At 46.5% G+C, this 14,779-nt stretch overlaps 1 protein-coding gene across 1 annotated transcript; it reads left to right on the plus strand.

The window, feature by feature from the left end:
- Positions 1–215: 215 nt before the first annotated feature.
- LIF (LIF interleukin 6 family cytokine) lies at positions 216–4,944 on the plus strand. Its single transcript, XM_075341531.1, has 3 exons — positions 216–272; positions 907–1,094; positions 4,191–4,944. Exons 1-3 carry the CDS (start codon positions 257–259, stop codon positions 4,647–4,649), a joined length of 663 nt encoding a protein of 220 aa, XP_075197646.1. The 5' UTR covers positions 216–256; the 3' UTR covers positions 4,650–4,944.
- Positions 4,945–14,779: the final 9,835 nt, after the last annotated feature.

Below are 14,779 nucleotides of genomic sequence, written 5' to 3' on the forward strand. Positions count from 1 at the left end.
CGGCTGTGAATTAGTCCACATTTGGGAATTCCCAGATTATTATGAAACACTATGAATATGAGTGCGCGCTAGTAAAACTGGAATAATGTTCAAAAGGAAAAAAAATGAATGAATGTCACTTCCTGAATACACTGCTAGATGATTGGTTCAGTGGGATGGGACGGCTATATAAGTCATGCCTTTGTAAAAATGTTAGTAAGAAACGCTACAGAAACCAGCTATTCCGCAGACTGCCCAGGGGGGGCTTGAGAGTAGAATGCAGCTTGTGGCAGGTAACTTTCATTCCCAGCACTCACATTCATTCTTGCTCTCTTTTGGCTTCTTTAAGAAAATGACATACTAAACTTTATACAAGATGTAATCGGCAGATTGTGAGGCAAGGAGCTGATAGTTTTCCGGCTATTACAGCAGTTCGGCATGTTAGCAGGCTTTTCTTTCTACAAGTGTAAATTTAACAAGTTCTCGTAGACACGTCCGGGCACATGTTCTCCGCAGATACATTACGGACGAGCCTAGCTGTGTGATCTAGCACAGTGGTTTAGTGGTTAAAGCATTTGGAAGTGTGGTACTCATTCAGCCGTCATATCTCCAAGGCTTTCTTGTTTAAAACAATTGGAGAGAGAGAAAAAAGAAGTTTAAGGTTTTTTGTTAAATTTAATAAACTGTGTTTTCTGCCTTTCTGTTTTTCTATTGTACATACTGAGAAAGTATACTTAACCCCATAATTGAACATCCTATTCCGATACGTCAACCCTAAAACAGCCAAATGTTATGCGAATAAGGAGTTTTGTATGTTCTCTCCCTATTGCAGAAAAGTTGCACGTCTCGTCTGTCACTGATGAAAGCAGACTTCTCAACAGAATAATGTGAAACATATGTTTTTTTTCTTTTTTTTCTTCGGAACAGGGATTGTGCAACTACTGATCTTCCAACACTTGGCTCTGTTAATGGCAAGGGCAAAGCCATTAAATGATGTATCCTCGCTCTACACATATGCTAGCAAATGTAATGGCAGCATAACCTCCATCATGTCACAGATCCACTCACTGATAATGGATATGCACTTGAAAGCCAAGGAACGCTTTGATACTTATGTAAGTATAGAAAAATTATAAAATGTTTAGCTGTGCTAGAGAAAACTGCCAGCCAAGTAACAATGATTAAAGGCGATCTGTCACATTCCTGCAGAGCTATGTATATTGCATCACCAGGCATCATTCATGGAGCATTTCCTGCTCTCTGACAATAGGTTGTGCCGTATCTTAAGACATTTTGACAGCCTATCAAATAGTTGACAGTAACTTTTGAGGAGTCAGAAGGTATACTAGAAAGATTACTAAGAAATAGGAGGTGATATCTTTATACCAGAAAGAGAAAGGCGTTCATGATGTAATAGTTCAAGAAAGATAGGCAGTTTTACGGGAAAATGTATTTTTATAAGTGCAGAAAGTATTGCCTAGATTATTATTATTAACCCCTGATAGTGAATGGCAGGACATAAACAAATGTATATCCTAAATCATTTAAAGGGAATCTGTCAGCAGGATTTTGCTACCTCATCTGAGAGCAGCATGATGTTAGAAAAGATCCTGAATCCAACAATGTATCACTTAAGGCCGCTTTACATGCTGCGATATTGTTACTGATATCGCTAGCGTGCGTTCCCGCCCCCCTCGGTTGTGCGACACGGGCAAATCGCTGCCCGTGGCGCACATCGCTCAGACCCGTCACACTACTTACCTGCCTAGCGACGTCGCTGTGACCGGCGAACCACCTCCTTTCTAAGGGGGCAGTTCGTTTGGTGTCACAGCGACGTCACTAAGCGGGCACCCAATAGAAGCGGAGGGGCGGAGATGAGCGGGATGTAACATCCCGCCCACCTCCTTCTTTCCGCATTGCCGACGGCTGCAGGTAAGGTGAGGTTCCTTGTTCCTGCGGTGTCACACATAGCGATGTGTGCTGCCGCAGGAACGATGAACTACATCGTACACACAGCAGCAACGATAATCGAGAATAGGGGGGCATGTCACCGATTAGCGATTTTGCACGTTTTTGCAACGATGCAAAATCGCTCATAGGTGTCACACGCAACGACATCGCTAAAGTGGCCGGATGTGCGTCACAAATTCCGTGACCACAACGAGATCGCTTGAGCGATGTCGTAGCGTGTAAAGCGGCCTTGAAATTACTGGGGCAGCCAATCTGACACAATCAGAGTTTTTAGATTTAGGCCTAAGCCACACGGCATGAAAATTGTTGCGAGTGGAGTGCGATAAAAATCACATTCCACTCGGACCAATATTAGCCTATGTGTCAGCACTCATGAGCGATTATTTTCTCAGCCCTAATCGGACCGAGAAAACAATCGCAGCATGCTGTGACTGTAATGCGATCCTGTTTTCTCTCGCACCCATTCAAGTCTATGGGGCGAGAGAAAAATTTCACTGCACTCGCGGTACATCGGTGTACCGCGAGTGCAGGGCAAGAATGCCAATAGCCGGCTACGGAGGAGAGAGGGAGATTAATCCCTCCCTTCCCTCCGCAGCGCCGGCCCGCCCCTCGTCAGTGCCAGCCTGCCCCCCCCCGCAGCTGAGGTGCGCTTGCACGATCGGACCTCAGTCGCAGGGACACTCGCATGACATTCGGCTCTGCTGTACTGCCAGCGTGAGCCGAGTGTCATGCGAGGGGATCTCAGTAATCCCCGTGTAGTCCCAGCCTTCGAGAACTGCCCCCCAAACACTGCAGGCTCTCTATCAAGATTGTACATTGACAGTGAGGTGTCAGAGGAGGGGGGGTGCCGGACTGCCCTGCATACCTGCATATGACATTGTAGTCCGAGCAATGAGAAGTCCTGCTGGTTAAACAAACATAGCAAATAAACAATAGACTGAACCTTGACAAGACAGGCATCCCTGAATTCTATGTTTTAATCCTTGCAGCATGCTGTCTTCAGTTTACATGACAAAAACCTGCTGACAGATTCCCTTTAATCGATATTACAGAATGACATCAAGTTGCTGTACATGTTGATAGTCTACCAGAAGATAGTCAACAAGTAACCATAAAGTATAAAGTTACCATTGCATTTTTTTTTCTACAACATTCCTTGAATTATCATCTTAAAAGCATTTTTACATTAGGGTTTCTTTAAAAATGCTAGACGAGTTTAACCTTAACAGCCTCTATGAGTTACAGTACGTGCCAGACTGCAGAATGACTTAACAGGCAAATCTAGCAGTGAGAGATTTCACAACAGGATATGTAACTCTTATCTCTCTTCTTCTGAAACATCTTCTTAGCTGATTTATGACTAAATCAAAGTTCAACTTTGCTATAGTCATACATCAGCCTAGAAGATCATTTTGCTATATACCATGCAAGCCAAATGGCCCCAAATTTTTAAAGGGAATCTGTCACCAGGTTTTGTCACCTAATCTGAGAGCAGCAAAATGTAGAGGCAGAGACAATGATTCCAGTGATGTGTCACTTACTGGGCTACTTTATGTAGTTTTGATAAAGTCACTGTGTAATCAACAGTAGATTATCATTAGAGGACTACTTGTTGTGCTGCCAGGCAGTCCAGCATATCCATAAGCTTTGTATAACTACTAGACCTGCAGCAGAGAAAACATTGATTTTATCAAAATGACAGCAAACAGCTCAGTAAGTGATACATTGCTGGAATCAGGTTCTCTGTCTCTACAATATGCTACTCTCTGATAGGGAAGCAAAAACCTGGTGAGAAATTCGCTTTAAGGAAATGTAAACATTTTAGTGAAATGATATGACAACAGGTTCTGTAACTGTTATCTCCCTTCTTCTGAAAGATCTCAGCTGATTTATGACGAAATCAAAGTTCAACTTTTATATAGTCATACATCAGCCTAGAAGATCGTGCTGTATATACCATACAAGCCAAATAACCAACATTTTTAATTAAATCAGTTGCAAAAATGTATTTTAGGCATTTTAGCCACTTGTGTAAGATGTTTTATTGCCATTAGCAGGCAACAAGTCCTAACCACTTATACCTTACTATTACTGCCCTCCGATAGGTCGTCATAATTCTTTTTCATTTACACAGAAGTCACAAAATGTTTATAATAGTAAAGAAAACAATAGGTCTACAGAGGCAACCTATAAAATTGATGAGAAATAAATAACAATTGTATAACTTTACTCTTTTTCAGGCCGACTGTCAAAACTTCCATTCCGTGGACATTAGCACTGTGTGTCACGCACAACACCATGAATTTTTTACATTCAGTGTAAATAGCACTAGCAGCGAAGAGGAGAAACTGAGTGAACTGTACAAAATCTTCCAGTACATGAACACAGCAGTGGGAAATATTACACAGGACCAAATGAATCTGAATCCCAGAAATAGGATTTTGCACCTCCAGCTAAATACAAGTAAAACAGAGATAGCAGCCGTTATTTCAAACTTGTCTTGTGTCCTCGGCAAAAGGTATAACGTCCCTAAAGTAGACGTGTACTACAACGTAAGTGCTAAACAAAAAACTATGGAGAAGAAGAAAAAGGGATGTAAAGTACTTAGGAAATATAAGCACTTCTTGAAAAAAGCAGCAGAAATCACAAGTGACTGGGAGATGAAGGTAGAGGACACTCAGGAGCCTTCTACTAGGTAAAAAGAACCAACGTCGGTCCACAGATTGAACACAAAAAAATCATATACGCTCCACAAATCTTCCTATGGTCACAACTGGAGGAACCTGGATTGTTGCAACACATTTGGGAACCAACCTACTTTATCTGTTTGCCTAACGTATGCATTTGAACACTGTGCGCCCCTAATTGTTACATTATACGACCTTGAAAACTGGAATACACAGCGAACCAGATGGGACTGACTTAAGCACATGACAAATTGTGTTTAAGATGATGAACTACTTTTTAGATGCCTAAAATATAAACTTTAAGGAAGGGTTAAAATTGAGTTAAAAATGTTTATTTATATATTTATTATTTAACATTGCTTTTGATATTTATATATATAAAAAACTCCAAACGGTGAGTTTTTGTTCTCTTTTCAACTTGAAAAGTGTTGTCTTCTGTAACAGAAATGTTATTTAACTCTCGGTATTTATTTATTTATAAACAGCTATTTATTTTACATGGATCTTTTGTTTATACTGTGTCAAATGATATTTCAGTTTCTCAACGATGATGAAAGGCAGTGGTCTTCAGCTTGTAGGCCAGCTCTTGTGAAAGCTCCATTATGCTGGCGAGCTACAGGCTGGAGATCACTGTTGTAAAGGCCTTTACATTTCAATAATATAATGTTTATACACCTTACTGTTGTATCAGACAAGTCTAGATTTACCAGAGATGCATCCTGTGGCATTTAACAAAATCAGGTTGGGCAACATCAATGCAAGTCAATGATGTATTGCCGTACGCTCAGGAACTGTTACACCTGACAGAAGCCCCAGGTCGCATGTTTACATGGACATATGTTACGTAACTGATATAGCACTCGGTATATGGGACCAAAAATTGTACTGGAATCTTTTTGTACCATCTATGTTTCACAGAAAAAATATTTATATATTTAATATGTTTTGTATTTTTATAATAAATATTTATTTTGAAAAGATGTGTGATATCTCTGTCTACAGTAGTGACAATTGTGCAAGTGATAATGAACAACTCCCATGTGTAGCATTGTGCATTTCATACATCAGTTTTTAACGTACAAGTGCTGTTTTTTTAATGGCTTATGGGGCTGTTCAGATGGCCGTGATTTTGTGTGAACTGAGTAGTCTGTGCAAAATCACAGACATATGCGATATTGATCCAAGTATCAGATCAAAATTGGCAGTGCAAGTGTATAGGACCATGAAAACCTCTGATGGCATTCGGAAGTCAACTCTGCGTTGCCCGTTATATACTGACTGATAAATAGAAGAAGGTGGAGAGGCTTTTTTTTCTTCCCATCAGTGAAAACAACTGATGAAACGGTCCGTTTTTCTCGAACATCAATAAAACTGAATTCGGAATGAGTCCTTAACCCTTTAATGACGTACTATGTCTGTCATGGGTCGTCTCCCTGCTTTTGATATGGGCTTGCACGCCGAGCCTGCATCTTTCCATGCACCTCGGCTGATCTGATCAGCTGTGTGCTCATACTGTGTATAGGGGAGCTGTGGGTTCAATATCGTGTGTATAGGGGAGCCATGGACTACATGGATAATTAAGTCTGTGGTCTGAAGAATAGCAGGATGATGGCACCATCGGATGCACAGGACATTGGAATGCTAGCGCGGTGACGTCATCACTCTGTGCCAGGATTCTGATATCTTGTGAATGCGATGACAATGTGATGATCTGCCTGTGCTGGACTTATCAGGATCCTGAATTAGGTGAATAGATGACATTTTTTTTTTCAATTAAAACATGTGGTGGGACTGTGGAGGCATCATAAAGTATGGGGGACCCTCATACATTGAAGGGAGTACTGTGGGGCCCTTAAACACTGCAGGGAGTACTGTGGAGGCCCTTATACATTAACGCACCTGGAATGAAGATTAGAGGGGGCCGACTAAGTAGCAGAGCTACTGCGGAAGAAGAGTGGGCGGTTGCCCTGGGCCCCACATTCAGGGGGGCCCACCCGAAGCTATTGCCACTGTTAACTATATCGGTGTGCACAGAATGACACAATCTCCCTGCACTGCAGCCCTCTATTCTGTGGACCGCAGGGCTAATTAAGCCTTTGGTCTACAGAACAGCAGGATGATGGCACCAGCGCATGCACAGGATGTTAGAGTCCTAGTGCAGTGACGTCATCGCGCCATGCCAGGATTCTGATGTATTGTGTATACTGTGTATAGGGCTGCTGTAGGCACATTATACTGTATATAGTATATAGGGGAACTGTGGGATCACTGTACTGTGTATAAAGGATTTGTGGGCCCATTATACTGTGTATAGGTTAGCTGTGGGCTCATACTGTGTATAGGGGACCTGTGAACCCATCATACTGAGTATAGGGGAGGTGTTAGAGCATCATACTGTGTAAAGGGGAGTTGTTTATTGGGGGACTCAGGGGACATTATTAATTGTTAAGTGCACACTTAAGAACCACTTTTGTAATGGGCACTCAGGTTATTGTTACAGTCAAAGGTGCCCATGTGGTATTGTCACTTTCTATGGGAAAAATCTGAACACTTTTCTAGGGCACTTGCACAGGGCATTAATATTTTTCTAGTGGGCAATTTTACTGCAGGTCCTCCATGAATTCCACCTCAGGTCTTCGATGCATTCCACAGTGTCACAGGTCCCCCTGCAGCCGGAAACAGTACAGTATCACCGGATTTGTGTGTGTGAGATATTGCTGTGATCGGATGTGTGTGTGATGTGTGTGTGTGTGTGTGTGTGTGTGTGTGGGGTGTGTGAGAGCGGAGGGATGTCAGCCGGAAGCAGGGGAGCACTTCTGTGGAACACACGAGGACCTGCTGGGAACACCCGCTGTGGATCGCAGGAGGTCCTGGGAGCAACACAGATGTCTCGGGACTGGTAAGTGCGATGGACTGCTATGAGTAGGGGTCTGCCTTTCTTTCATTGCGTGTTTCCCCAAAAATAATCCCTAGTGCATTTTTCGGGGCAAAAAATATTATAAGACAGTTTATTTTTGGGGAAACACGGTATGTGGGACAATATGAGGAGCACTGCTTTCATGCCATACAGCAGTTGCTGTAATAGGGACACATACGGCAGCACGGTGGCAGCAGCTCTGTATTGGAGTATCAGTAATATGAGGCATTTTTGCAGGTTGAGAATACATAGGGACAGTGCTTGAAATGTGAGAAGTCAAATGTGTCTTTTTTGTAATCCCTGCAGATGAGGTGTGGCTGGAAGAAGTTGTGTCGGTCTGTGCCAGATGAAAAAGGCTGGAAAAGTGAGTGACTCCATCAGAAAGGAGGTCAGTGTAAGTCACTATCTCTTACGCCCCCTTTACATGTACGTGCCTCCGGTACGTGTTTGGCAGTTTTCTCACGTACCGGAGACACGTACACACGTACACCTAGGTTTTCCTATGGTTTTGGACACACGTAAGTATTTGCGCACGGAACGTATGTCCGTTCCGTATTACGTGTGTCCGTGTGTTTCTCACGCCGACATGTCTGTTTTCTTTCCGGCATCACGAGTGTCACATGGAACGCAAACGTGTAACACGTAACACACACGGACCACACGGATGTGTTCCGTGTGACACACACCGGAGAGAAGACATGTGTCTGTGAGAAAAAAAACAAAACTTTACTCACCTTCTCCTGCCCTCCTGTCTCTGCCGCTATTGTCACTTGCTGCCGACCGCCGCTCACTATGCTAATTGAATATTCACTTCACTGCGGCTGGAAGCAGCAGCAGCGGGTAGTCGGCAGGACCGGAGACCAAAGATCAGTACCACGGACAGCGACGCCAGGGACAGGTGAGCATAAAGTTCCCGTTCTCCGTGTGTTATCACGGATAACACACAGAGAACACTCATAGCCCATAAACACGGGTCACGGAGGGCAAAACGCATCTCTGACACGTCCGTGAAAAACGTGCGTGATTTTCACGGACGTGTAAAAGAGGCCTTACATGTATTGCAGGACTGGTATCTACCACAATATGGTTACCATATGTCGGTAATATCAGTGTTGGCCTTTGTGTGTAGATTTATTGTCACTAACAGTACAGTCTGCTGAGGGTCCCCTGTACCCAAAAATAGGCTGTACCACCGTAGTTGTAATCAGGGTTATCTGGTTAGGGGCCCGCTCAGATGTTTAGCGTTCAGTGAGCTGAACCCCTAGCTATACTTCTAGACTGAGTACTACCATAATACCGGGAGGAAAATCAGAGTGATGTTCCCTCGTGAAGAATTCTTTATTCTGTTGCCAAAGTGCCTTCATCCAGTTTGAAGAATGGTGCATGGTGATCCATTCTGTACTGCAAGTGAAATGAAAGATGTCTACACAAGCCATCAGAAGACATTTGTTTGACACTGGACTACAAGCAAGACATTTAGGTACAGGTGTTCCATTCACCTATTGCTACTGGTGTCAAATGCTATTTTGGTGCATGATGAGTTCTCTTTTGTCTTGGACGCAATGACAGCCAGAGGTTGGTCTTTACATCACATGGGCAAAACAGGGACAGCTGTATTCCATGCATCACATTCCCTCATTCCCTTTACTGCCATGTATGGTGAAAATGTGACATTTCAATTGATACATTTGTTAATAAACTTCGACTTCTCCACTAAGAAGCGGCACTGGGGTCCTGGGTTCAAATTCCACCAAGGCCAACATCTGCAAGGAGTTTGTATGTTCTCTCTGTGTTTGCGTGGCTTTCCTCTCACACTCCAAAGACATACTAATAGGGGATTTAGATTGTGAGCCCCATTGGGGTCACTGATACTGATGTCTGTAAAGTGGAATTAATGTGGAATGTGGAATTAATGATGCAATATAATCAAGTAAAATTAAAAAATTAAAAAAATAAGTCTTATTCCTTGGCTATGGTTTTTTTCAAATCAGCAGTGCGTTCTCTGGAGCCTTTCTTGCAGAATCTGCTGGAAATTTTGGACAAAACAATTTATCATAATATGCTATATCTGGTAAAATGACCAACATCATTCCTGAAACTAGATGGCACCCATTATAGTCAATAGGGACCTTAAAGGGAACCTGTCACCAGATTTGGTGACTATAAGCTGTGGCCACCACCAGTGGGCTCTTATACAAACATACTGTATATAAGAGCATAGGCCGCTGTGTAGAACGTAACAATCTAATATATAAAGCTCAGTGAGTGTATGTGTGTGTGTATGTGTGTGTGTGTATGTCCGCTAAAGGAATCCGCACTGTCACATGTACAATCACGAAATTTTGCACAGACACTCCATGTGACTCAGGGAACGTCATAGACTATGTTTGGGCGGGAAAATGTAACCCCGTCCTTTCCAGTTACTCTACAAAAATCCTGCAGCTATTAAACTGAATGGAGCAGGGAGCTCCAGGCTATAAATAGCAACTGTCAGTGGTTGCTATAGAAACAAAATAAACTGTTTAGTATACGAAGCTTATGTGTGAGGTAAAAAGATGTCGGTGGTGAGACGGATAAAGAGAGACAGAGACACATGGGGAAAGAGACAGACGGGCAAAGAGACAGACGGGCAAAGAGACAGACTCCCAAAGAGACAGACTCCCAAAGAGACAGACGGGCAAAGAGACAGAGCGGGAAAGAGACAGCCCTGGAAAGAGACAGCCGGGCAAAGAGACAGCCGGGCAAAGAGTCAGCCGTGCAAAGAGACAGCCGGGCAAAGAGACAGCCGGGCAAAGAGACAGCCAGGCAAAGAGACAGTCGGGCAAAGAGACAGCCGGGCAAAGAGACAGCCCTGGAAAGAGGCAGCCCTGGAAAGAGGCAGCCCTGGAAAGAGACAGTCCTAGAAAGAGACAGTCCTAGAAAGAGACAGACCTGGAAAGAGACAGACCTGGAAAGAGACAAATGGGCAAAGAGACAGACTGGCAAAGAGACAGACCGGCAAAGAGACAGACCGGCAAAGAGACAGACCAGGAAAGAGATAGAGCGGGAAAGAGACAGACCGGGAAAGAGACAGACCGGGAAAGAGACAGATCTGGAAAGAGACAGAGCGGGAAAGAGATAGAGCGGGAAAGAGACAGACGGGGAAAGAGACAGTCCTGGAAAGAGACAGACCGGGAAAGAGAGAGACCGGGAAAGAAACAGAGCGGGAAAGAGACATAGCAGGAAATAGACAGCCGGGAAAGAGACAGCCGGGCAAAAAGACAGCCCGGCAAAGAGATAGCCCGGCAAAGAGACAGCCCGGCAAAGAGACAGACCGGGAAAGAGACAGACTGGGAAAGAGACAGAGAGAGACAGACAGATACAGAGATTGAGAGAGATAGACTGATGCAAATACAGACAGAGAGATAGAAACAGACAGACAAGGAAAGAGACAGACAGCGAGACGGACAGACAGCGACACACAGACAGAGACTGGGAGAGAGACAGAGAGACAGTTACTATCCCGGGCAACGCCTGGGTACTACAGCTAGCCTAATATATAAAGCTCAGTGTATGTGTATGTGTGTATGTATGTATGTATGTATGTCCGCTAAAGGAATTTGCACCGTCGCATTTACAATCACAAAATTTTGCACAGACGCCCCATGTGACCCAGGGAACGTCATAGACTATGTTTTAACAGGAAAAATTAACCTCGCACTTTACAGTTACTCCCAAAAATCCTGCCTCCATTAATTTGAATGGAGCTGGGAGATGCGGGCTATAAATAGCAACTGTCAGTGGTTGCTATAGGAACAAAATAAACTGTTAGTATAAGAAGATTATGTGTAAAGGTGTTAGGGCCAGGTGGTCGGGCAGACCCAGGAGGTGGATCCACTGGGCCGAACTCCTTGATGATGGTAAGGGGTCCGGTAGCTGGAGCACTATAGGTAGCAGAACAGTCCGTGCACAAGAGTATAACGGAGAAGTCCCTGGGACCACGGAGTCACTGATGGTAGTCCGGGTGACGGAGCTCAGGTTCGGAAGCCGAGATGATGTCAGGCGGGGTCCGGAACCTTTGGAGCGAGATGACGGGTCACCGCAGGGATCCGAGATGGTACGGACTGTCAGGATGGCAGATAGGCAGCGTTCGGGGTTCGGGATTCGGCAGGACCGGATGGCGAGGCAGGCTCGGCTCTAAAAGAGAGAGAGGTGAGTATCTCACAGGAACACAAGGAGACCTGACTCCTAGCTTGAGAAACACGAAGATCAGGCCCCGCCCACTTGGACATTAAACCCCTTTATACCCTGTACCTGTGTGCTTCATTTCCTGTCAATGGACGCTGGCCCTTTAAGAAAGGGTCAATGACCGCGCGCGCGCCCTAATGCGCATGCGCGCGGCCCGGGTGCCAGAAGCCAGAGCAGGAAGCTGAGAGGAGGAAGCAGCAGAGCCGGGCTGGGGCTGAGAAGCCGACGGGCGCCGGGAGCGGGGACCAGGACGCCTGGGACGCGCCGGCAATGGATGCTGGAGAGCGGGGAGCGGTGGATACCGGACCGAGGAACCGGGGAGCGAGGCAGGAGAGCCGGGGAGTGTGACAGGTGAGCCGGGGAGCGGCGCAAGGGACCCGGGGAGCGTGACAGTACCCCCCCCACACCCCACTCCCCGCAACCGGGACAGGAAGGCACGGATCAGCGGAGTGCCCACATTCTCCCGGGGCTCCCAGGACCTATCCTCAGGACCATACCCTGCCCAGTCCACCAGGAAGAACTGTCGACCCCGTACGGTCTTCATGGCCATGATATCTCTTACCGCATAGATAGATACCGCATCGGCAATAGGAGGAGGAGCCGAACTGGCAGCAGCGGAGAAGGGACCAAGGACAACTGGCTTGAGCAGGGAGACGTGGAAGGAGTTGGGTATCCTCATCGTGGCCGGGAGCTGTAGCTTGTAGGAGACCTCATTGATCTTGTTGAGGACTTTAAACGGCCCGATGTAGCGAGGACCCAGCTTGTAGGATGGTATCTTCAATCGGACGTACTTGGAAGCAAGCCAGACGAGATCTCCAGGAGAGAAACACGGAGGGTCCAGACGTCTCTTGTCTGCGTGTCTCTTCATCCGCAGGGAAGCACGCCCAAGGGACGCCTTGACAGAGTCCCAAATGGTTGCAAAGTCACGGGCTACAGCATCAGCAGCAGGGACATCCGAAGAAGGGGATACAGGCAATGGGACGGAGGGCTGAAGTCCGTAAACGACATGGAAGGGAGAGCTGGAGGAGGACTCACTGACGTGGTGGTTATGGGAGAATTCAGCCCATGGAAGAAGCGTGGACCAGTCGTCGTGATGGGCGTTGACGTAGTGACGTAAGAAGGAGGTCAAGATTTGATTGACCCTTTCCACTTGGCCATTAGACTGAGGATGGTAGGCAGAAGAAAAGTCCAGAGTCACTCCCAGATGTTTGCAGAGAGCCCTCCAGAAGCGGGAGGTGAACTGAGTTCCCCTGTCGGACACGATGTGTGATGGAAAGCCATGCAAGCGGAAGATGTGATGTATATAGGCGTCCGCGAGTTCCTGAGCAGAGGGCAGTCCAGCCATTTGAGCCATTTTAGAGAACCGATCCACCACGACCCATATGACTGTGTGTCCGGAGGACAATGGCAAGTCCGTAATGAAGTCCATCGCAATGTGTTGCCACGGAATTGAGGGTATAGGCAGAGGCAGCAGACGGCCATATGGCAGGTGTTTTGGCGTCTTGTTCCTGGCACAAGAGGAGCAGGCAGAGACAAAAGAGGCGACGTCCGTGCGAAGGGATGGCCACCAGTAATGACGTACAATCGCACTCCATGTTCTCTTCTGACCAGCATGACCGGCTATTTTCGAGGCATGGCCCCAGTGTAACACTTTTTCCCTGTCAGTCTCAGAGACATAGGTCTTCCCGGGCGGTATCTGGGCCAGGGTGACAGGAGCCACCTGAATGATTTTACTAGGACAGATGATGGGTTGGGATGTCTCCTCCTCCTGCTCCATGGGCATGAAAGACCTGGACAAGGCATCAGCGCGTACATTCTTGTCCGCGGGTCGGAAATGGAGCTGGAAATCGAACCTGGCAAAGAACAAGGACCACCTGGCTTGCCGTGGGTTCAGTCGCTGAGCGGACCGCAGGTATTCCAGGTTCTTGTGGTCCGTGTAAATGATCACGGGGTACACTGCTCCCTCCAGAAGGTAGCGCCATTCCTCCAGAGCCAGTTTGACTGCCAATAGCTCTCGGTCACCGATGGTGTAGTTGCGTTCAGGCGCAGAGAAGCTCTTGGAGAAGAAACCGCAAGTCACCATCTTCCCGGAGGAGGACTTCTGCATGAGCACTGCTCCGGCTCCCGAGGAGGAGGCATCCACCTCCAAGGTGAACTGGCGGTTTAACTCCGGACGGTGGAGTACAGGAGAGGAGGCAAATGCCCGCTTCAGAGAGCCAAACGCGGCGTCGGCCGCAGGTGACCAGTCCTTCGGATTAGCTCCCTTCTTGGTCAAGGCGGAGAGAGGAGCAGTCAGAGCCGAGAAGTGAGGGATGAACTGGCGGTAATAGTTGGCGAATCCCAGAAAGCGTTGGATTGCCTTCAGTCCAGAAGGAGGAGGCCAGTTGAGAATGGAGGAGACCTTCTTTGGATCCATCTGCAGTCCGGAATCGGAGATGATGTAACCCAGGAAGGGAAGAGAAGACTGCTCAAAGACACACTTCTCGTACTTGGCATACAGACGATTCTCTCTGAGTCTTTGTAGAACCAGCTGCACGTTCTCTCTGTGGGTCTGGAGGTCCGGAGAGAAGACAAGGATATCATCCAGATACACCACCACACAGACGTAGAGAAGATCCCGGAAAACGTCGTTCACCAATTCTTGAAAGACTGCTGGTGCGTTACACAGGCCGAAGGGCATCACGCAGTATTCATAGTGCCCATCGCGAGTATTGAACGCGGTCTTCCATTCGTCCCCAGAGCGGATGCGGACCAGGTTGTAGGCACCCCGAAGATCCAACTTGGTGAACACACGAGCTCCTCTCAGCCGGTCAAACAATTCGGGGATGAGTGGCAGAGGGTACTTGTTTTTCACGGTGATTTGGTTCAATCCCCGGTAGTCTATACAAGGGCGTAAGTCGCCCTCTTTCTTCTTGACGAAGAAGAAGCCTGCTCCAGCAGGAGAGGAGGATCTCCGAATGAATCCCCTTGCCAGGCTCTCTGTGATGTAAGTAGACAT

This window comes from Anomaloglossus baeobatrachus, chromosome 1, assembly GCF_048569485.1.
Source record: "Anomaloglossus baeobatrachus isolate aAnoBae1 chromosome 1, aAnoBae1.hap1, whole genome shotgun sequence".
Classification (NCBI taxonomy): Eukaryota; Metazoa; Chordata; class Amphibia; order Anura; family Aromobatidae; genus Anomaloglossus; species Anomaloglossus baeobatrachus.

What these genes read in the sequence shown, in the direction of transcription:
- LIF (XM_075341531.1), top strand. An exon ending in AGGAACGCTTTGATACTTAT is followed by an intron (nt 1,095 to 4,190) that starts GTAAGTATAGAA and finishes ACTCTTTTTCAG; the next exon opens with GCCGACTGTCAAAACTTCCA.